The sequence below is a fragment of the Bubalus kerabau genome, chromosome 1 (genome assembly GCF_029407905.1).
Source record: "Bubalus kerabau isolate K-KA32 ecotype Philippines breed swamp buffalo chromosome 1, PCC_UOA_SB_1v2, whole genome shotgun sequence".
Taxonomy (NCBI): Eukaryota; Metazoa; Chordata; class Mammalia; order Artiodactyla; family Bovidae; genus Bubalus; species Bubalus kerabau.
In genome coordinates, this window is record NC_073624.1 from 95,986,160 (window position 1) to 96,011,317 (window position 25,158).

General features: G+C 39.4%; 1 protein-coding gene across 2 annotated transcripts in view; it reads right to left on the minus strand.

The window, feature by feature from the left end:
* LOC129654820 (cyclic AMP-dependent transcription factor ATF-7) overlaps window positions 1-25,158 on the minus strand; it is a 98,125-nt gene that overhangs the window by 30,034 nt on the left and 42,933 nt on the right. For both annotated transcript variants that reach the window (XM_055584518.1, XM_055584526.1), the window contains exon 3: window positions 326-422. In XM_055584518.1, the coding sequence (XP_055440493.1) occupies window positions 326-422 (97 nt within the window). The remainder of the gene's footprint in view (window positions 1-325; window positions 423-25,158) is intronic.

The window sequence follows — 25,158 nt, forward strand, 5'->3', positions numbered from 1 at the left end:
GTCAAAGGCATCTTTTGTCTGCAAATCTTCCAAACTCTTAATAAAAAGAAGGGAAGGAGGGAATAGACTGAAAACAGCTAAGACAAAAACCTCAACACACCCACCTCAAAAACCGCAGAACCCAATCTTGTATTAAAAACTGAGAGAGTGGAGGGCACAATAGAAACTTGGGAGCTTTTACTGTTCCTTTCTCCTGATTAAATGCAGATCACATAAGGGCTCTTAATGGGAGAAGGGGAGTACAGCTCCCAGTACATCTGGTCCCTGGTATTAATCTTAACTGTCTGGTGATATCAAGGCACGTGGCTTCTGGGGCAGCAAATACCTGCGATGATGACTGAGTCAGTTCGGGCTGGGCCAAATTTCAATGTCATCTCATGCTTGTGTTTATGAACTGCCAGGTGGTCCTCGTTTGTAAATCTCTGAAACGAAACAGAAACAGAGATGTGAAAAAAAAAAGAAGTGACTCAGTGCCCTTTTAAAAATGTCCTACCAAACATCCTACAGTAAGGTTGGTCCCTGGAAAGGGACTGGAGAGGGAATGGGAAGGAAGAAAAAAATGGAAATGATGGAAAAGGAGAGGAGATGGATTCAAAAAGAGAAAATAGGAAAGGAGAAAATGAAGCACTAGAAATCTGGAGGAGAGGGGAAGGGGAAGACCGTAGCACCAACTGCTCTGTAATACCAGGTCCAAATGAGAGAAATGGACAGATTGTTGGTGAAGTGGGATCCAGGCAGGAGGTTCCAAATGAAAAAAACATTAAGGCTAGCTCGTAGCAAGCAAGGGGAAAATAATGTTTAATAATGATAATAAAGAAAGGAGAAGGGAAAGGCTGGGTACTAGTTGGTCATCACGAAAATATAGGAAATTCAGAATGAAGCTCTCCATGGTAGGGCTGAACTGGACTATTTATGAGGGGCCTAACAGAGAGATAAATTATGCAGGATTAGGAGAACCATTTAACTTCCTGGCCCCTACAGTGCTGCAGCAGGCGCCTGCCCAGCTATTTGGCTGAGGGTTTTAACGAGCCAGGATGGAGCTGTAGAGGACAGAGGCCCAATGGCCAGAAGTAATGGCACACACCAGCCCCATCGGCCAAATGCTGTCTCCCTTCATCGGGCAGCCCGCCTGGGCTCCATCAGCCATAAAGGGGCCAGTGCAATGCTGTTGACTACATAATGGTAGAATAAAAATGCAAGCAAAAAAAAAAAAAAATTTTTTTTTTTAGGGTAGGGAGAAGCCTGTAGGCAGGATGAGGGAAGAGAAAAAGGAGATGGTATGGAAATTGTATTTATTTAGGGGTTTGGTGAAAGGACAATGAAAATGTGAGGCTAGGTCTGCCTCAGTTTATGACTAAGTGAGACAGGGTTATTGGACAGTAATTTATGCTCCCCCCCTTTCTTTAGAAGGGGGTGGTGAAGAGAACAGATGAACAGCAGTAATTCAAAAGAATGATACCCTCAAAATTCCCTTTGAGGCTGCCTGGCCATGTTCCTTCGTTAAAACATGCCTGCAACACAGTTAACAGCTTGGATGCCGCAGTTTTCCACAGCTCTTTCACTAGCCAGGCTCTGAAACATGGTTCTATTTGTCTTTTTGTTTCTAAAAATAATGATTGGTTAGTCCTCTTTTTTTCACTCTTATTAGATAGATACACATTTCCCACCAAAACTCTTCCTTTGGCTCTCTATCCACAGCTCTTCTTGACTTCAAACCAGTCAGGAGTTGGCTCCATCCTAGCACCTATCTAGGCAAGAAAGCAAAACTGAACTTTTAAAATTTCTTTATTTTACCTAAAAGTAGCTTTCCCCACATTTTCTCTAAGCTCTATCATAACTGAAGCTTAAGACCTAAAATCCTTCCAGGCTAGGCCTACAAGCCTGAAGGGTAAAGGGAATTTTCAATTAAACATATTAAGAATCAAGAAGTAAAAGAATCAAAAGAAGACTGCCTTCGTTGTTTGCAATGGATCCTGGACAAAACTGAATAGACTGTGTGCATATTTAGCCAAGAACTTTAGTTTTCTCCATTGTTGGCCAACTTTAGGCAACGTAGACATTGATTAGTTATCACAGGCATCAACTTTTTCAGTCACAGATTTTTCCCTAAGGAAAGGATGGAGAGAGTGGGAAAGGGGGGGAATAGTCTTTTAACCATGGGTATGACATTTCTAGGTTAAACAAATCAGTGCAGAGGGTTTGGGATTGCTGGGTATTTGGTAAAAGGAAATGAGCAGAACTAGTCTACGAAAGAGAGAAAACAATCACTTTACAGGGACAGGAAGGGTAGCGGATTAGGGTATATGTTTTCAAAATGTACTGGTGATGTTATGACAATCTTTTTTCAAAAATACATTTATAGGTACTTCAATGAAATTTTCTGTAGGTAGTTTAAAAAATTTGGCACAATGTTCTAGAATACACAAGAATGACTTTCAAGCAAAAAGTCCTCTTCTACTATCAGAAATCTAGCTTGGAGAAAGATTTTAAATCTCCAGGCTTTGCTCTAGTTAGGATCATTTAGTATTTTAAAAGGCAACTTCCCTTCTTGTTACAACTTTTCTGCATAGTTGTGATCTGTTTGTTCTCTAGTTCTTGTTCCTCTCTGCTACACAACCCCACTCCCTTCACATTACCCTATTCCCCTTTCAGCGGTTTATTTTTTCCAAACCAATAGCTGGCGTCTGAAGAGAACTGAACATGACTAAAGGGATCTCCCACCCATCAGCATCTCATAGGGTTTTGAAAACTGTGATCATAGGAAAAAAATTACATCTTCATTTTCACTAAACTCTGAAATTTAGCATTCCTAATTCATCATAGAAATTACACATATTCTCATATTACATTACAGTTATTGTAAGTATCTCAGAATAGCCTTTCTACTCATCACTATTTCAAAATTATGACAGTCACCAGACCTACCACTAGAACTTACAGACAGTATTATGCTTAAAAAAGCACATGTATTATCAAATATTTTAGAAGTATTTTGATAACTGTATACCAAAATAATCACTTTGTTTGTAATCCTATGTCTTTTATTTTACTGATTTAAAAATATTATTCTGAGGAGGGGTTCATAGGCTTCATCAAACTGCCACTGTGGATTATGACACTACAAAAACTAAGAATCCTTCTGAACTAAATCAGAGTATGCTTCAGAGGAGGAGGGAAAATGGCAGGAGGAGGAGCTTAAGAAGCAGGGCACTGGCATGGTTTGGCTCCAGTCACCTCTGCCTGCCAGAGTAAGGAAGAGAATAAAAGTTTACTAAAGTTTTTTTTTTAGTGAAAGAGTGTCGAGGTTTTTTAAATTTCCAGTTGTGTTGGTGTTTGTTGCTGCACACGGGCTTTCTCTCGTTGCGGAGGGTAGTGGCTACTCTCTAGTCGTGGTGCACGGGCTTCTCTAGTTGTGGAGCACAGGCCTCGGGCGCATGGGCATCAGTAGTTGTGGCCCAGGGGTTCGTTAGAGATATGGCTTGAGGGTCCCGGAACACCAGCTCAGTAGCTGTCGTGTGGGGGCTTAGTTGTTCCATGACATGTGGCATTTTCCCGGACCAGGGATTGAACCCATGTTCCTGGCATTGGCAGGTATATTCCTGTTCGCCGCACCACCAGGGAAGTCCTAAACTTTTTTTTTTTTTTTAATCAAAGCGAATGTCAATTTGGCTATTATTTTCATTGTTCCTTATATTCTCTCTTGTTATATTTAAGAGTTAACTCAAGAATTCTCTGTGAAGTGTCAGTCGCTCAGTTGTGCCTGGCTCTTTGCGACCCCATAGACTGCAGCCCACCAGGCTTCTCTGTCCATGGGATTTTCCAGGCAAGAATACTGGAGTGGGTAGCCATTTCCTTCTCCAGGGGGTCTTCCTGATCCAAGGATTGAACCTGGGTCTCCTGCACTGCAGGCAGATTCTCTACTGACTGAGCTATGAGGGAAGCTTCTAGGTGAATCTTGAACCACATGCTTAGGAAACCATCCCTTTAAAAGCAATTTCTCAATTAAAAAGTCTAAAATTATTCAGTGATAAAAATTTGACCTTATTAAAAATAGATTATTCTATTGAATTAAATAAAATGGGTGGAGAGGCTTCTTAAAAAGATCTCCTTTTTGAATTATTGCCCATTTAAAAATCCAGCTCTCTCATGTGTTAATACAGTTAGTGAGTCTTCCTTTGTTCTTTGCTCTTACCTATTCCTAAGGTTTTGGCAAAGAGCCACTCAATTTAGGGGAATATTCACTCTGGTTGTAGAGTAAAAAATGATACTTTTCAATAAATGTATAGATATTAACCATCTCCAAGACAACTGAGGGTTGATATTATTCAAAATTGGACTGAAGAATTTAAGTTATACTGGATCACAAAGGCAGTTTATATGCCTTGGGAGAAGATGTAAATAGTAACACAATAAAGTTAAACAGTTGAGAGTCTTATTTGCCCAAATAAATGCATCAGGACAGCTTCTTGGCATAAATGGGAGAGGGAAAGTATTATGTGCTAATTTGCATCATAGCTAGAGCCCAAGATGACTTAGATTTGCCCTATCCAATATGGTAGCCACTAGCCACATGTGGTTATTGAGCAATCGAAATGTGGCTTGTCCAAATTGAGATGTACTGTCCCGTGCTGTACACACAAGGGCTTCCCAGGTGGTGCAGTGGGTGAAGAATCTGCCTGCAATGCAGGAGACACAGGAGGACATGGGTTCCATCCGTGGGTCAGGAAGATCTTGGAAGAGAGCATGGCAACCCACTCCAGTATTCTTGCCTTTAGAATTCCATGGACAGAGGGAGCCTGGCAGGCTACAGTCCACAGGGTTGCAAAGAGCTGGACACGACTAAAGAGACTTAGCACCCACTCACGCATGTACTAAGTCAAAACACATACTGGATTTTGAAGACTTAGTATGAAAAATGAAAAAGAGAACATAAAATATCTCAATTTTATTTTGATTCTATGTTGAAATGATATTTTGAATATATTTGCTTAAATAAAATATATTAAAATTAATGTCACTTGTTTATTTTTACTTTTTAATGTGGCTACTAGGAAATTCAATACTACTTATGTAGCTTGCATTTTGTGACTTGCAATATATTTCTTTTGGAGAGCTCTGATCTAGATAACATGCCTGAAGATCCAATGGGAATTTTAATCATGTGCCACACTTAATTTTTTTTTTTTTTCCTCCAAATTAACTTTTTTGGCCTTACTGCACAGCTTGTGGGATTTTAGTTCCCCTACCAGGGATGGAACCCATGTCCCCTGCAGTGGAAGCACGGAGCCCTAACCACTGGACTGCTAGTGAAGTCCCCAAACCTGCTTCTTTCCCCTCAAACACTTTCTCTAAATACAGTTTACACTCTATGGTAGTGGTTCACAATTAGGGGCAACTCTGCCCCCCAGGGGACACTTGGCAATGTAACATTTGCTTATTATAACCTAGGGAATGCTACTGAACTATAGAGGGCAGAGGCCTGGGAAATGCACTGGACAGCTCTCTAAAATAAAAACAAAATTATCTGACCCCAAATGTCATTTGTGTCTCTGCTGAGAAACTCTGCTTCAAGATAACAGGGAAAAGAAAAAACAAACAAACAAAAAAGCTGTTTTTTAGTTTCCTTTGCCGAACTGCCAACACATGTTTTTGGATATGAAACTTGGAAGGAAAAAAACACAGGCAGAAAACTCGCAACCTCATTTCAGAAAATGGCTGATGTACTGCCAATCTGCAAATACTTAGGAGAGGGAAATTAGGAAGATGAGACAGAAGGCACTGTAACTGGGAGAAGAACAGACTAAATGCAGCTGTCATGCACTGCCTTGTTAGTAGCAAAGAGGTAACACCAAAAAAGCAAATCGGCTATTTCCTTTTTGGCTATTTTGGATTTTCACTCCTCAACAGAGGGAAAAAAAATATCAAGAAAGGAAATTTTTTTAGTTTAAAAAGCATAAAATAGACTACAGGACTATGAGGAAGTCAATCTGAAAAGTGATAGTATCAGAATGGGCACAGAAGGTACAGTTTTGGTAAAAAATACTTTCCATTTCTAGGAGGTTTCATTCTCACCCAGTCTCCTGTAATAAGAAACTGGACTCCCACCTGCTAGCAAACGGACTAAATAAACAGAACGAAGTAAAAAGTTAGGAATGGCTTGAAGAATAAGCACAGTGGGAACTGGAAATCAGGAATACATGTCAGTGAATGAAGCCTTAAGTTTTTAAAAAGTTGATGTATAATGTATATAAATTGCAAAAATCTCAAGTGTAGAGCTCAATGAATTTTTATATAAGTATGAAAATAAATAAAGTGAAAGCGTTAGTTGCTCAGCTGTGCCCGACTCTTTGCAATCCCATGGACTGTACTGTGTCAGGCTCCTCTGTCCATGGAATTCTCCAGGCAAGAATACTACAGTGGGTTGCCATTCCCTGCTCCAGGGGATCTTCCCAACCCAGGGATTGAACCCAGGTTTCCCACATTGCAGGCAGATTCTTTACTGTCTGAGCCACAGGGAAGCCTACGCTGGTGTAATCACAACCCAGGTCAAGATAGAAAACATTTCAGGCTCCCCAGAAGGAACCCTCATACCCCACTTTTCTTAAGCTTTTAAATGAAATAGTTATATAAAACTTAGTACCTGGCACACAGCATATATTCAGTTAGCTCTCCCCTCTTTCCCTTTTTAAATCTTAAGGTAGACAGGTATATTTAAAAATGAGTTTTTCTTTGTAGAATAATTCTAAATGAGTCAATGCAGAGAGAGTTTTTTTCCTAATCCCGTTAAGACAAGTTTCCCAGACACTTGTTGAAATAGCACCGCTAAACAGAACTGAAGAGAAGGCTCAGGGCAAATGAGAGCTTAGCCCAAACTAAAGATAAATTTTTGTCTATTGACTTTGAGCCAGGCATAAGCATATGGGCATTAGAAATGTAGTAGTTTTAAGCTAAGTCCTTGGTAAATTTTTGTGACCAATGAAATTTCTGTGCAATATGCACTCCACCCTTAGCCAAATTCATTCCTGAAATGTTGTTTTTGGCCACCACAGCTCCAGTTTCCATGTGGATTTGCCTCACATTTTAAAATGCTCTTATATCCTGACCTATGATTAATTCACGTCCCTTTCCTTGTTTTAGAAGAGAAGACTGGGGGAAGGAGACAAATCAGAACTCTTTAGTTACTAGGAAATGAGTCCTGGATGCCTAAACTATCAGGGAACTGAGTTTCTACTTATGATAGTCTGAAAAATCACTTATGCTGAAACCTAACTATACTCTTCTCCAAAGTTTGTGGGTTTGGCAGCACTTTATGAACAGAATAGCTTTCTTTTATTATAATATCTACACTCAAGCATATCCTGATGAAAGAAAATAGTTTGAAAAGGCAGGAGAAAACTGATAACTATAGGTAGAAAGCTCTAGAATATAGTGATATTGGTGCTGAGCAGGGTGGAAAGAATAGCTGACCTTTTCAAAAACACTATTTAATCACTTCAACTGATCATGTATTCTGAAAGAACAAACTGGGAGATCTCCAACAGTCTTACACTTCTCACCCTCACTGGAGAACTTCTATTCCCAATGCAAGATATCATTTAGGTTTGGGAAAGCGGGGAAAGGGAGAAGGGAAGGGACTAAACACACACACCTCAATCCAACATAACTTTCATTTGTACCTTAGTTAATCTTAGGTTCCTGCTTTCTACTTCAAGATGCTGCTGTTTATGAAATGAGTCACACATCCTGCTTTGAATGCTTCATGGCTCTTGAATGAATCATTTCAAAGCACAGGATTGTTCAGCAAATAAACACAACCACAGCAGCAGCAGCAGCTCCTAGGCTGCATGTGTGAGCAAGGTAATTTATAGAGGAAAAGTAAGAGCAGGAAACTTCTTCCCAAAATATTCTAAGAGAAAAATGTTGTCAGGGGAATGAAGGATATAAACTGAAGGGAGGGGGAAAAAAATCCACCAAACTGTACCTAAAGAAAATCCTTCTGTCTGTGGACTGAGACATTTTCTGCTTGGAAAAGGCTGTTTGAGTGTCTTAAAGAGAAGATTTTGGCAGATGACTAAATTAGTCCATTGAAAAAAGAAAGAATTTTTAGAGGAGAGACATTATTTGATAGTTGGCCTGGCAGAGAAGCCATCTGATAGAATACAAGCCCCTCAAGTGCAAGAATCCTCATTCATTTATGGAAGTACCATGAGCACTGAACAGTACCTGCACACAGTGGATGCTTAATAAACATTTGTTGAATAGATGCCAACTAGCATATCACATTAAGGGCGACAAAGCACCCCCAACTTAGAAAACTCTTATTCATGTGTACAATGGTGCGAGCATTTTCATTATCAATATTCAAAAGGGGAGTTGATATTATTATAAACATTAGATCTTTCCTATAGAACTAAAGGCTGGGCCCAGTGAGGACCAAGAATACTCTAATGGGAGGAGCTTAGAATAAGAAAAAAATAGAATTTCAAAAATTAAGACAACATGAAAAGGTCAAAACAACAGCAAAAGGGATTTAAATCACTGAGAAGAATTTCTCGACTCTGAGGGTGAGGGGGCTGAAATCGTTCCCAAAGGAGATTTTAAAGGAATGTAAAATGTATTCGTTTTCTGGACCTCTTTTATTTTTATAACTATTTTCTCCTGTTCTTCCATTAGTGCTTTCTATCCAGGTGAGTCTCTCCTGATCTGCAAAATGCACTTGTTTTCAATTTTGTGCCTACACACAATCCCTCTACTCTCAGACATGCCTTCCTCTCTTGCCTCAGTTTATCTAAATACTATAACCTTCCAAGGCTCAGCTGAAACCCAACTGCTTTTTGAAAGTTTCTCTAATGATTCTAACCTTCAGTAGTCTAACTTCCCTGAACTTGTATGGCACTTTGAACAATCTGCACCATATAATTTAGAATTCTAGTCTACATGGTCTCACAGTCTTTATCCTTTAAAGTGGACTATAAACTACCAGACAGTTAAAAGTGTATCCTACACTTATTTTTTTTTGGTCATGCCAAGTGGCTTTCAGAGTCTCAGTTCCCCAACCAGGGACTGACCCAGGCCCCAGCAGTGATGGCGCTGAATTCCGACCATTGGACCACCAGGGAATTCTCCATACATATTCTTTACCCTCCCAACCAACGCCATCTTGGGGCTTAACTTGGCAGAGAGCACACAATGGGTACTCAATAAATTCCTTTTCCAGTGATTCAGTTCAGTTAAGTCGCTCAGTCATGTCCGACTCTTTGCGACCCCACGAATCGCAGCACGCCAGGCCTCCATGTCCATCACCAACTCCCAGAGTTCACTCAGACTCACGTCCGTCGAGTCGGTGATGCCATCCAGCCATCTCATCTTCTGTTGTCCCCTTCTCCTCCTGCCCCCAATCCCTCCCAGCATCAAAGTCTTTTCCAATGAGTCAACCCTTTGCATGAGGTGGCCAAAGTATTGGAGTTTCAGCTTCAACATCAGTCCTTCCAATGAACACCTAGGACTGATCTCCTTTAGGATGGACTGGTTGGATCTCCTTGCAGTCCAAGGGACTCTCAAGAGTCTTCTCCAACACCACAGTTCAAAAGCATCAATTCTTGGGCACTTAGCTTTCTTCACAGTCCAATTCTCACATCTATACATGACCACTGGAAAAACCATACCCTTGACTAGACAGATCTTTGTTGACAAAATAATGTCTCTGCTTTTTAATATGCTGTCTAGGTTGGTCCTAACTTTCCTTCCAAGGAGTAAGTGTCTTAATTTCATGCCTGCAATCACCATCTGCAGTGATTTTGGAGCCCAGGAAAATAAAGTCTGACACTGTTTCCCCATCTATTTCCCATGAAGTGATGGACCATTTGCCATGATCTTAGTTTTCTGAATGTTGAGCTTTAAGCCAACTTTTTTACTCTATCCTCTTTCACTTTCATCAAGAGGCTTTTGAGTTCCTCTTCACTTTCTGCCATAAGGGTGGTGTCATCTGCATATCTGATGTTATTGATATTTCTCCTGGCAATCTTGATTCCAGCTTGTGCTTCTTCCAGCCCAGCATTTCTCATGATGTACTCTGTATATAAGTTAAATAAGCGCGGTGACAATATACAGACTTGACGTACTCCTTTTCCTATTTGGAACCAGTCTGTTGTTCCATGTCCGGTTCTAATTGTTGCTTCCTGACCTGCATATAGATTTCTCAAGAGGCAGGTCAGGTGGTCTGGTATTCCCATCTCTTTCAGAATTTTCCACAGTTTATTGTGATCCACACAGTGATTAGGTCAAGTTTTATATAGTGGTATAATTGTTGAAAAGCTTTTATCACCTTTAGATTCTAAGACCTTTAACAGGTACACTTTCAGAATGATCTGCTCCCTTTCCATCTCCATTTCCAAAGTATATTTCACTAAGCAAATAAATGAGAATCAATGTATCCCCCTACTATTTTGTTAAGACACCAGGTTCCCTTTATTATAGAAAGGCACTTTGGACACTTTCAATAACTGCAGTTATATTGTTGTTGTATGAAAGGGCATTCAAGCCACGGCTTGCGGATCAATTTACTGTCTTTGGGTATCTGATTCCATCACTGAATTTTGGTTGATGTAGCTGCAACGTCATGTCCAACTCTTTGCGACCCTATGGACTGTAGCCCACCAGGCTCCTCTGTTCATGGGATTTTCCAAGCAAAAATACTGGAGTGTGTTGCCATTTCCTTCTCCAGGGCATTTCAACACCCAGGGATTGAACCTGGGTCTCCTGCATTGCAAGCAGATTCTTTACCAACTGAGCCACCTGGGAAGGCCTCACTGAACTTTACTACCAACTAAAATGTTCTGTGCAAAAAAATATCAATTCATCAACAGCAACCTTTTCCTTCTTCACTCCCCAAACCACCAGTGGTAGTTTTAACCACATCCTTTTAAGCATTTTCTTTTAGGATCCCAATTACTTGAATTTTATTGGGCAGAATATCAGCAACACACACAGAAATCAAGCCATATCAAGAACTGGATCCCTCCCTTTACAATGTTTGCCCTGGAGTATCTGACAAGAGGAAAAGGTACATTACAATCAAACTGACAAACCAGTTGGCATTTGGAAAAAGAATATTCATACCTATTGTCAACACTGAATTGCTGGATCTTCACTGTTAGGATCTGGGGTTAATACTAACACATTATTCATAACATACAGACGAATGATGCAAAGTTTTAAATGCTAAGCCACACCTCATCACTCATTTTTATTTTTGTTCCTGTTCCCTCCTCCTGTTTATGACAAATGTGAAAAATCATGAGCCCCATGGGTAGTGTTTTTTGCCAAGTAAGTTACAGGTGCCTAATAAATCACAGCAGAAAGGAAAAGAGCTCCAAAGGTCATACAGGCCAACTCCAACCAGGGACTGGGCAGTGTAGAAAAGGGAATGGCAAATATAATTTCTTGTGAGTTTTATAACTGAATAAAAATAGGTATTTTATTTTTACTTTATTTATGAATGTTACTTACTATGGGACTGAGAAATATAATTTTACTTCAGGTTTCAATGTACTTAGAAAGTCCTGGTCATCTCAACTTCTAAGGGATTCCGTAGTATCACAGTAAAGCAGGAAGTGTAAATCTTTCCTCCTCCTCTTGCTTTTTTTTTTTAATTGTGATAAAATACACATGACATAAAATTTACCATATAAGCTGTTTTACCTGTACAGTTCTGTGGTATTAAATACATTCATATTATTGTGCACCCATCACCACCATCCACCCCCCATAACTCTTCCTCTTGTAGAAATGTAACTTTATACCCATTAAAAAGTAACTCCTCATTTTCCCCTCCCCACTCTCTGGCAACCACCATGATATTTTCTGTCTGTATGATTCTGACTACTCTAAGAACCTCATATGAGTGAAATCATGTGGTATTTGTCTTTTTGTGACTTATTTCACTCAGCACATCCATGTTGTAGCATACTGCAGAATTTCTTTTTAAGGCTGCATGAAAACCCACTGTATGTATATATACCACATTTTGTTTATCCATTTATCAGTAAATGGACAGCTAGGTTGTTTTATATTTTAACTACTGTGAATAATGCTTTGAATGCAGTTGAATAAATATCTCTGCTTTTAATTCTTTTGGGTATATACCCAAAGTGGAACTGCTGGATTATATATCAACAAATAGTAATTCTATTTTTAATTTTTTGAGGGAACTATCATACTGTCTTCCTCATTGGCTGTACCATCTTACATTCCCACCAACAGTGCACAAGGGTTCTAATTTCTCCATATCCTTGACAACACTTGCTATTATCTGGGTGTTTTTTTGTTGTTGTTGTTCTTGAAGCATCCATTCTAATGGGTGTGAAGTAGTTATCACTGTAGTGTTAATTTGCATTTCCCTAGTGATTAGTGATATTGAATATTTTTTCATGTGCTGGTTGGCTATTTGTAGATCTTTTTTGGAGAAATATCTATTCAAGGCTTTTTGCCCATTTAAAAAAATTATTTATTTTTAATTGGGGGATAACTGCTTTACAATGTTGTGGTGGCTTCTGCCTTACATCAACATGAATCAGCCATAGGTATACATATGTCCCCTCCCTCTTAAACCTCCCTCCTCCTCCCATTCCATCCTACACCTCCACGTCGTCATAGAGCACCAGGTTGAGCTCCCTGCGTCATACGGCAAATTTCTGCTGCTATCTATTTTACATATGGAAATGTGTATGTTTCAATGCTGCTTTCTCAATTCATCCCACCCTCTTCTTCCTCCACTGTGTCCACAAGTCTGTTCTCTCTGTTTGCATTTCCATTGCTGCCCTGCAAACAGGTTCATCAATACCATTTTTCTAGATTCCATATATATGTGTTAATATATGATATTTGTTTTTCTCTTTCTGACTTATTTAACTCTCTATAATGGGCTCTAGGTTCATCCACCTCACTAAGTAACTCAGATGTGTTTTTTTTATGGCTGAATAATATTCCATTGTATATCTATGTACCACAATTTCTTTATACATTTGTCTGTTGATGGACATCTAGGCTGCCTCCCTGTCCTGGCTATTATAAACAGGGCTGCAGTGAACATAGGGGTACATGTGTCTTTTAGAATTATGGTTTTCTCAAAGTATATGCCCAGTAGTGGGATTGCTGGGTCATATGGTAGCTTTATTCCTAGTTTTTAGAGAAATCTCCATACTGTTCTCCATAGTGGCCATATCAATTTACATTTCCACAAACAGTGTACTAACAGGGCTTCCCCTGGTGGCTCAGCACTAAAGAATCTGCCTGCCAATGACAGTGATACAGGTTCAATTTCTGGGTTGGGAAGATTCCTGGAGAAGGAAATGGCAACCCACTCTAGTATACTTGCCTGGGAAATCCCACAGACAGGGAAGCCTGGCGGGCAACAGTCCATGAGGTTGCAAAAGGTCAGACACGACTCAGCAGCTAAATAACAACAGTGAAAGAGGGTTCCCTTTTCTCCACATCCTCTCCAGCATTTACCATTGGTAGTTTTTTTTTTTTTTTTTTTTTTATGATGGCTATTCAGACCAGTATGAGATGATACCTCCTTGTAGTTTTGATTTGCATTTCTCTAATAATAAGAAATATTGAACATTTTCCATGTGTTTATTAGCCACCTGTATATCTACTTTATAGAAATGTCTGTTCAAGTCTTCTGCCCATCTTTTGATTGTTTGTTTTTCTGCCATTGAGCTGCCTGAGCTGCTTGTGTATTTTGGAGATTAATCCTTTGTCAGTAGCTTCGTTTGCAATTATTTTCTCCATACTGAGGGTTGTCTTTTCATCTTGTTTATGGTTTCCTTTGCTGTGCAAAAGCTTTTAAGTTTAATTATATCCCATTTTTGTTTTTAATTTCCATTACTCCAGGAGGTAGGTCATAGAGGATCTTGCTGTGATTTATATCAAAAGAGTGTTCTGCCTATGTTTTCCTCTAACAGTTTTATAGGTTCTGCTTTTATATTTAACTCTTTAACCTATTTTGATTTTATCTTTGTGTAAGGTGTTAGGAAGTGTTCTAATTTAATTCTTTTACTTATAGTTGTCCAGTTTTTCCAGCACCATTTACTGAAGAGACTATCTTTTCTCCACTGCATATTCTTTCCTCCTTCTCAAAGATAAGGTGCCTATAGGTACATGGGTTTATCCTAGGGCTTTCTATCTTATTCCACTGGTCTATATTTCTGTTTTTGTGCCAGTACCATACTGTCTTGATGACTGTACCTTTGTAGTATAGTCTGAAGTCAGGAAAGTTGATTCCTCCAACTTCATTCTTCTTTCTCAAGATTGCTTTGGCTATTCAGGGTCTTTGTGTTTCCATATGAATTGTGAAATTTTTTGTTTTATTTCTGTGAAAAGTACCATTGGCAATTTGACAGAAAGTGAAAAGTGAAAGTGTTAGCCACTCAAGTCGTGTCTGACTCCTTGCGACTCCATGGTCTGTCCATGGAATTCTCCAGGCAAGAACTTGATAGGGATTGCATCAAATCTGTAGATTGCTTTGGGTAGTATATAGTAATTTTCACAATGTTGATTCTTCTAATCCAGGAACATGGTCTATCTCTCCATCTGTTCATGTTATCTTTGATTTCTTTCATCAGTGTCTTATAGTTTTCTGCTCGTTTGTCTCCTTGCTGCTGCTGCTGCTGCTAAGTCACTTCAGTCGTGTCCGACTCTGTGCGACCCCATAGACGGCAGCCCACCAGGCTCCCCTGTCCCTGGGATTCTCCAGGCAAGAACACTGGAGTGGGTTGCCATTTCCTTCTCCAATGCATGAAAGTGCAAAGTGAAAGTGCAGTCGCTCAGTCGTGTCCAACTCTAGCGACCCCATGGACTGCAGCCTACCAGGCTCCTCCATCCATGGGATTTTCCAGGCAAGAGTACTGGAGTGGGGTGCCATTAGGTAGGTTTATTCCTAGTTATTCTTTTTATTGTAATGGTGAATGGGACTGATTCCTTAATCTCTCTTTCTTATTTTTCATTGTTAGTATAGAGAAATACAAGGGATTTCTGTGTATTGACTTTGTATCCTGTGACTTTTCTAAATCACTGATTAGCTATAGTAGTTTTCTGATCATACCTATAGGGTTTTCTACAGATAGTATCATGTTGTCTGTAAGTAGTGAGAGTTTTACTTCTTTTTCAGCCTGAATTCCTACTATTTCTTTTTCTTCTCTGACTGCCATGGCTAGGATTTCCATAATTATGCTGAATAACAGTGGCAAGAGTGTTGCCCATATTTTAATTGGTTGCTTTGTTGTTGCTGAGTTTTATTTTTTATATTTTTAATTTTTATTTTCTTTTTTGGCCACACTGTATCTTTACTGTTGTGTGAGGGCTCTCTCTAGTTGCGCTGACCATGAGTTACTTTCTGGTTGTGGTGCGTGGGCTTCTCACTGCAGTGGCTTCTCTTGTTGTGAAACACAGGGCCTGGAGCGCCTAGGCTTCAGTAGGTGCGGCTCACAGTCTCTACAGCACAGGGTTAGCAGTTGCGGTGCACGGCTTAGCTGCTGCACAGCATGCAGGATCTTTCCAGACCAGGGATTGAACTGGTATCCCTTGCGCTGGCAGGTGGATTCTCAACCACTGGACACCACTAAGGAAGACCTGTTGTTGAGTTTTAGAAGTTTTCTATATATTCTGGGTATTAATCCGTTATCTGATATACGATTTGCAAACATTTTCTTCCATTGTATAGGTTGCCTTTTTACTGTGGATACTGTCTTTAAATGTATAAAAAAATTTTTACTTAAATAAAATCCAATCTATTTTTTTCTTAATTGTTCCATTGGTGTTATATCCAAGAAATCACTGCCAAATCCAGTATCATGAAGCGTTTGTCCTATTTTTCTTTTAAGAGTTTTCTACACAGTCATTACGTATTTTTACTGCACTGAAACTTTTATTAACATATAATATCCTTCTTTATCTTTTGTAACTTTTTTTTAACTTTCATTTTGATCTAAAATCTATTTATTCTTATATCAGTATAGTCATCACTGTGCTCTTTCAGTCACTACTTGCATGGAGTATCTTTTTTTCATCTATTCATTTTCAATCTGTTTGTGTCTTTGGGTCTCAAGCGAGTTTCGTATAGACAGCATATAGTTGGATCATGTGGGCTTCTTTTGTTTTTATTAAAGTACAGTTATTTACAATATTTTGTTAGTTTCAGGTGTACAGGGAGTGATTCAGTTATATTTTTTCAGATTATTTTAAATGATAGGTTATTACAAGATATTAAATAGTTTCCTGCAATATACAGTAAATCTTGTGGCTTATCTGTTTCCTATACAGTAGTGTTTATCTGTTGAGCCCATACTCCTAATTCATGCCCTTACTTACTTTCCCCTTTGGTAACCATAAGTTTGTTTTCTATGTCTGAGTCTGTTACTGTTTTGTAAAAGATTCATTTGTATTATTTTTTAGATTTCACATATAAATGATATCACGTTGTCTCTCTTATTTATTTCATTTGGCATGATATTTTCTAGCTCCATCCATGATGCTGCAAATGGCAATATTTCATTCTTTTTTGGATCATGTGTTTTTAGCCATCCTGCCAATCTAAGTCTTCTGAGTGAAGAGTTTAACCCATCTATACTTGAAGTAATTCCTGATAAGGAGGAACTTACTTCTGTCTATGTGTTTTCAACATGCCTTATAGTTTTTACCCCTCATTTCCTACATTACTATCTTCTTTTGTTGATTTTTTGTAGTGAAAAGTCTAAATTTCTTTCTCATTTCCTTTTGTGTATATTCTACAACTAGTTTCTTTGTGGTTACCATGGGGATTACATTCAACATGCTGAAGTTTTAATACTCAAATCTGAATTTTACCAGCTTAACATCAATAATAAGCAAGAACTCTGCTCCTTTACAGTTCTCTGATGATCTCTTTCCATTGCTTATGTCACACAATTAAAATTTTATACACTGCAAACTCCCAAAACATAAATAATTCTTATAAATGCATGAATCTCTTAAATTACATGGAAAACAAGATTTGAAGTGACAAACCAAAGTTACAATAATACTATCTTTCACAATAGAAATGTTTTTCCTTAAATGCATTACTGTCTTAAATCATACAGAAAACAAAAAGTGCAATTACAAGTCATTCATTCTTGTAGTAATAATATTAGTTTTATAATTGCCCATGTATTTACTTTTCTAGAGATTCTTATTAATATTTCTCCAAATGGCATTGAGTTACTGTCTTGTACACTTTCATTTCACTTTTCAGGACTCCCAAGCATTTCTTTCAGGTCGGGTCTAGCAGTCACAAACTCCCTCAGCTTTTACCTCTCTGGGAATGTCTTAATTTCTCTCTCATTTTTGAAGGGCAATTTTGCTGGATATAGGATTCTTGGTTGACAGTTTCTTTCTTTTAGAATTTTGCATACATTTGGTCAACTGTCTTCTGACCTCCAAAATTTCTGATTAGAAGTCTGCTTGTAATCTTATTGATGATTCCTTGTATGTGATGGTTCACTTCTCTTTTGCTGCTCTTATGATTCTTTGACTTTGAAAATCTGCTTATAATGTGTTTTGATGTGGGTCTCTGAATTCACCTTCTTGGAGTTTGAGATTTTTTGGTTGGGAAGTGGTCAAACATTATTTCCTCAATGTTTCTCTCTGTTCTGCCCTCTTTCTCTCTTTCCTGCCTCCCTCCTTCCCTCTATTTCTGGACTCCCACAATGCATATACTGGTCTGCCTGATGGTATCCCAGGGGTCCCTTAGGCTTTGCTTGCTTCTTGTCAGTATTCACTTTCTGTCCTTCACACCTGATAACTTCCAAATTCCTATTTTCCTTTTTTGGCCATGCTGTGCAGCTTGTGGGATCTTAGTTTCCCAACCAGGGATCAAATCTAGGCCCTGGCAGTGAAAGCATTGGGGCCTAACCAGTAGTCACCTAGGAAATTCCCCAAACTCCTATTTTCAAATTCACTGATTCTTTCTTCTACCTGCTCAAATCTGCCTTTGAAACCCTCTAGTGAATTTTTCATTTCAGTAACAACTTTTCAGCCCCAGAATTTCATTTTAGGTTTTCTATCTCTTTATTGATATTTCCATTTTGTTCATACATTGTTTTCTTGTTTTTCTCCACATCTTCCTTTAGTTCTTTTGAGATTTAAGACAGGTGTTTTAAAGTCTCTGTCTAGCAGATTTGCCATCAGGTATTTCTTAGGGACAGTTTATGTTGATTTTTTCCCCCTTTGAATGGGCCATATCTTGCTGTTTCTTTGTATGCCTTGTCATTTTTTGTTGAACATTGGTTACTTGAATCTAATAAAACAGTAACTCTGGAAATCAGATTTTTTTCTCCCCTTTCCCAGAACTTGCTGATTTTTGCTTTTTTTTGTTTTGTTTTGTTTTTATGATTGTTGTAGAGTGTTTTTGTGTTATGGATCAGCCTGAGGTGTAAATTTAATGTTTTCTCAGGTCTTTCTTGATCCTTTCCCCAGGCATGCACAATCACTTTCTAACTTTCCACATATATGTGGTTGTTTTTGAATGTCCTAGACTTTAACAATATGAGGAGATTCAACAAAATGGTTACCTGTTTACCCCTCTGTGATCAGAGCAACAATCAGCACCCTGAGATACAGCCCTGATACCTAGAAGAAAGGGTTCTTTTTGCCCATCTCAGCTCCCTCACGTTCTGTGTGCAAACTGCATGCACAGCTGCCTGGCACTGGCTAAGGGTGGGAGGATAGGTAGTTGCTACTGTGTAGAGCCAAACTTGACAGAAATAGCCACAATTTACCCTTCAATTCTTCCCCTGGAAGTTGTAAGCCCTCAACAGACTCCAAAGTTCTAAAATAGTTACATCAGACAGATTCTGCCTGTGCAACTGCTGCATAAGCGGAGAAACAGATTCCTGGTCCTTTCTACTTTGCCACCTTTCCAGAATCCCTACTTCTCTTTTTAATAATATTTTTGTGACTTTTTTTTTTTTTTCAGTAAGGCCATAAATAAATTCTATGTCCAATGGCTTTAAAAGTAGAAATCTATATAGCTTATTAGGCTTCTCTGGTCCTGAGAAGACTGTTGTCAATTAATGCCTTGCATACTAGATTGTTTGGGGGAAGGTAGGGCGCTGGCATGGGGTCTGGGGACAGGCAATAGGTTTGGGGAATAGGTTTACTCCCCAGTAGGTTTATTAGCTTCTAAACCCCAATAAGTTTTAGTTTTAAAACCCAACCCTTATTTCCAATGCCTCCCATCACAAAGGCTGAAAAGCCAGATACTTACTTTTCCAGTTACACATGCAGCTAAGATTAAATCTGTCATACCGTTCAGGCCAATGAGACATAGAAAACTACTGTGAGTCAGGGTAGAAGACTGCATTTCTGGGAAAGCATTTACTTCCTTACAAAAGGGAAAGCTGCTGCTGCTAAGTCACTTCAGTCGTGTCCAACTCTGTGCAACCCCATAGACGGCAGCCCACCAGGCTCCCCCGTCCCTGGGATTCTCCAGGCAAGAACACTGGAGCGGGTTGCCATTTCCTTCTCCAATGCATGAAAGTGAAAAGTGAAAGTGAAGTCGCTCAGTCGTGTCTGACTCTTAGCGACCCCATGGACTGCAGCCCACCAGGCTTCTCCATCCATGGGATTTTCCAGGCAACAGTACTGGAGTGGGGTGCCATTGCCTTCTGGTGCTATTCCTTTTTTCTTCCTTATCTGACAGTGAGGCAACAAAACTTGAGACTGAAAGGTAAAATAGCTAAAAAAAGGGCAGAGCAGAGAGGCAGAAAGAGCTGTCTTCAACAACCTTGCTTAACTGCTCCACCTTAATTCTTAGAACTTCTTGTGTTACATGTATTTATAAAGTTTTAAGTTACTGTTAGGTATCAGCAACTGAAACCATTCCTAACCCATACATAATGGTTTTCAGGATATAGATTTTTCCTCATTTTCTATTTAAGGAACGTGGATATGGAATATGCACTAAAATATCTTGCTCTATGTCTTCAAGAATAGTTATCAATTGTACTCTACTGCAGAATTCCATTTTCACTTTCACACAGTATACCAAATAAATTATTCTATCTCATCATCAGCTATAGCCTCCCGGGCTCCTTAAAAACAATGCCTACACACTATCTGGGTTTGGGGAAGGGGCAAAACAGTAAGAGTGAAGCTACCTATGATGCTGCTCTTGAAACTGAAGCAGTTGAAGATTACTAAGGTACGGAGGTTGAGTCTGAACCACATCTTTTCTTATTCCTGGCTGCCCCTCTTCCTCAATACTTAATGGCTGGCTCTTCATTAAACACCAGGCTACTCTTGGGAACTATGCTAAAGATTTAACAACAGTAGATCCATTATCTTTCTTTAGATGGCAGCTACCTGGATAGATTAAATGCTCAACAAACTTTAAAGGACCAGTGTCTAAGAGCACAGAAATCCCAGGGACAATTCAGCAGGGCTGGGTCCTGTGTCAGTTACATGGTTAATTGCTTTCTCCATAGCTCTTGCCTAATGGTAGACCTTTTAATATTTTACTTTCCAGATGTAGCCACTTAGTTGGGGTACCATTAAAGTTCCCTAAGGAACAGCTTTAGTTCTTAACCAAGCAAGGAAAGCTTCTTTTTGGGTCAAATGATTACCACACAGTCCTATTAAGTTCTTACTGATATTACAAGCTAATATTTTTCAATCTCATTTCTCTTCCCAAATTCTTACTAGGATATTATGAGCTCTTAAAAAAATCAAATACTTTTATTTTTTAATTTCCTACACAGTAAAAAAAAAAAAAAAATGTCATTCCTGGGACTCACACATATGGGTGGAAGAACAAACATGCAGTGTGAACAGTGTGGACCTTAACCATTAAAGTTAGGAAAATCTACTACACTGTGTTTTTCTCTTGGGGTGCAAAAAATTTGATTATGGAAAAAGAATACTCTAACACATCTAAACACATCTCAGATATGCAGATGACACCACCCTTATGGAAGAAAGTGAAGAGGAACTAAAGAGCCTCTTGATGAAAGTGAAAGAGAAGAGTGAAAAAGCTGGCTTAAAACTCAACATTCAAAAAACTAAGATCATGGCATCCCGTCCCATCACTTGATGGCAAATAGATGGGAAAACAATGGCTCCAAAATCATTGCAGATGGTGACTAGAGCCATGAAATTAAAAGATGCTTGCTCCTTGGAAGAAAAGCTATGCCTAACCTAGAGAGCGTATTAAAATGCAGAGAGATTACTTTGCCAACAAAGGTCTGTCTAATCAAAGCTATGGTTTTTCCAGTAGTCATGTATGGATGTGAGAGTTGGACCATAAAGAAAGCTGAGCACCAAAGAAATGATGCTTTTGAATTGTGCTGTTGGAGAAGACTCTTGAGAGTCCCTTGGACTGCAAGGAGATCCAACCAGTCAATCCTAAAGGAAATCAGTCCTGAATAGTCATTGGAAGAACTGATGCTGAAGCTCCAATACTTTGGCCACTTGATGCAAAGAACTGACTCACTGGAAAAGACCCTGATGCTGGGAAAGACTGAAGGCAGGAGGAGACAGGGAAGACAGAGGATGAGATGGACGGATAGCAACAGCGACTCAACGGACATGAATTTAAGCAAGTGCCGAGAGTCGGTGGACAGGGAAGCCTGGCATGCTGCAGTCCATGGGGTCACAAAGAGTCAGACACGACAGAGCAACTGAACTGAACCAACTGAAACACATCTTGTAAATACAGGAGATTCTGAATGCTTACAATAAGCTGAGCAGAGCATATATGAGTCACAGAACAGAGTATACAATAACTAAAACCCTGCCTTGTAAGGGCATATAGAACTTACTACTGTAACAGTTAAGCCAAAAGAAAAATTAAGCTGAGGGAGAGAGAGAGAGAAAGATGGAGGGCAGAGGGGAAGGAGAGAGAGATCTGTCTCTAAAAGTGTGCTTAGATTGTTGGGGCAAGCTTACAAGATTACACTCACTCACTCTAAATAATTCCAAAACACAGCAATGCATTTTTGTTTTAAATAAACTATCAAATCTTAAGTGCCCAGAGCCTTAGCAACCACAGAAGAGGTTACAGGCTGATAAAGAAATGGGCAAAGACAAAGACTCAAATGGTTTGGCAGCCTCTAGAATAAATCACCTTATAGCTGTTAGGGGAAGCACACTGACTGAAACCACCCAACCTGGCCAGGTACCATAGTAACCATCTGAGTGAGTTATTTTATGACAGGAGGTCCTGGTAAGGAACACGTAACTAAAAAGCCACTACTAACCAGAAAAGTTTGGGAAAGGTCAAAAGGAGACACCACGTGTCCTATCACCTCCCAGAATCCTTCTTGCTGACATCTATCTGAGCTGAGCAATGCGTGCACCACCAGGAAGGACTCTGAGTCAGAACAATTGGCCAAAGACAACCAGGAAATGAATCCCATCACCATAAAATCCAAGCTGCTAGCCATGTGGCAGAGCAGTCCTCTTGGCTTCCCCTACCCTACTGCTCTCCGCCCAGCCCCCCTTCCCAATAACATCTCTTGCTTTGTCAGCTCATGTATCTCCTTGGGTACTTCATTTCCGAGTGTTAACCTTTTGGGCCCCGGAAGGGTCCCCCTTCCTGCAACACAGGTATACTGATTCTGCCTTGCAACCTTAATTTAATACAGCAAAAACTTCTTACCCCAATTTGTTGACGTATTTGGCTGATATATTTTTGTGTCTAAATAGTTTTTAAATAAAACCAGGCAAATGGCAAACTTACTAAACTTTGAATGTTTGCTTTTTAGACATTAGAGATAAATTTTAGAATGCTGGCCACTGAATAGATGTCTATAATAAAAGAACACAGGCAGGCAGAGGAAAAGAATGGAATCTATGCTGCCTAACAGTAACACTTATCCACATGCTACTTGACTTTCATAGTGATCCAAAATAGCAACAACATCAGGTAGTGGGGAAACTGCCCCTGCTAACCTCTCCAGCCTCATCTTCGACTGCTCTGCATCACAATTTGTGCTCCAGCAACATAAAACTATATGCAGTTTCTCTGAACATGATATGCTGCTTCATTTTTTTGTATATGCTGTTCTCTTATGTGTGGAATACTCTTATCCACCTTCTGTCTGGCAAATTTCTACTTATCTTTCAAAACCAGTTAAAGCATCATTTCCTCCATGAAACCTTCCCTGATGTCAAATAGACCTCTCAATACTTGAGAATACTTACAAGTAACTACATTTTTATGTCTGCTTCCCCTATGAGACAGTGAATATGTTGATGTCTTACACATCTTTCTGTCACAGTATCTAGTGTTATGCCGAGCACGTTGCAGATATTAAAAAAAATTTTTTTTAATTAAATTGAATCCACAAAAGCTAAAGAGAAGATCTGAAGAAACTGAGAAAATTATTCATTGACTAGTTTCTGTAAACCTGTTTCCAGGCTTACTCAAGTTTGGAGGTATCTAGCAAAATACACAAAGGGAAATGCCTTGATTTTAACAATGGATCTTTTTTGTGCACACAGTCTTACTAGAGACCTTTGTGAAAACCAATAGTCAATTTCTGATTGTGGTTTAAAATGATAACAAATTGCTCCAATTACATAGAACCTCCATCCATTCGGTGGTAATGGGATCCTCTTAACCATCATATCCCATTACAGCATGTCCATTCACCAGTTAGGGGAAGATAGGAGAGAAAGGATAAATATAAAAGCCATTAAGCATACCAATGGGTGTCAGGGAGGAGTTAATAAGACGCTGGTACTCCTAGTTTCCACTTTTTGGCAACAAACCACTACCGCAACATGGTAGGCCAACAGTGGCTCCCATACTAGCTCACTAGAGTTGACAAAGTACCACAAACCTGCAGGTGTAAATAACAATTTATTGTCTCATAATTCTGGAGGCCAGAGTTTGAAATCAAGATGTCAGCAGGGCTTGCTCCTTCTGAAGGATGTAAAGGGGAATCCAACCCATGTTCCTCTCCAGCTTCTGGTGGTTTACCAGTGATCTTTGGTGTTGCATGGCTTGTGGCAGCATAACTCCACCTTTTATGCCCTGGGTATACATCTGTGTCCCATTTTCTCTTTTTATAAGGACATCAGTTACACTGGATTGGAGACCTACTCTACTCCAGTATGACCTCATTATCAACTAATTACATCTATGATCCTATTTCCAAATAAGGTCACATTCTGAGGTACTTGGGTCTAAGATTTCAACATGTATATTTAGGGGCATAATTCAACTCATAACAGCTCCCCAAAATATGCCCATGTCCTAATTCCTAGAACCCATGAATGTTACTTTATATGATGACTATATTAAAGGTTTTGAGATGAAGAGGTTATCCTGGATTATACAATTGGGCTCTCAATGCCATCACAAGCACCGCTGTTAAGAGAGGTGCTTATAGACAAAGAAAAAGGTGATGTGAAGGCAGAATCAGAGACTGAAATGATGTGGCCACAAGCCAAAAAATGCTGGCAGTCATCAGAAGCTGGAAGAGCTAAGGAGGTAAGGAAAGGATTCTCCTGAGAGCCTCCAGACGGGGTGTGGCGCTGCCTGCACCTTGATTTTGGACTTCTGGCCACCTGAACTGTGAGCATAACAAATACGGTATATATTAAACCAACTATCAGTAATCAATAGTCACTTTAAATGTCAATAGTCTAAATACATCAATTAAAAGAGATGATCAGAGTGGATCAAAAGACAAGACCTGGACTTCCCTGGTGGCTCAGTGGTAAAGAATCTGCACCAATGGAGGGGACACAGGTTCGATTCTGGGTCAGGGGAGATCCCACATGCCACAGGACAAATAAGCCTGTGCTCTACAACTACTGAATCAGTGCTCTAGGGCCCACAAGCCACAACTACTGAGCCCACACACTGCAACTACTGAAGCTTGCAGACTCTAGGGCCCGTGCTCTGCAAAGCCCTCACACTCCAACTGGAGAGTAGCCTGTGCTCTCCACAACTAGAGAAAGCCCACGTGCAGGATTAAAGACCCAGCACAGCCAAAAATAAATAAATAAATAAATAAAACAAGACCCAACTATATGTTGTTTACCAGAAACTCACTATAAGTATAAAGACATATATAGATTCAAACTATGGGATAGGGAGGGGATGAGTATATGCCTATGGCTGATTCATAC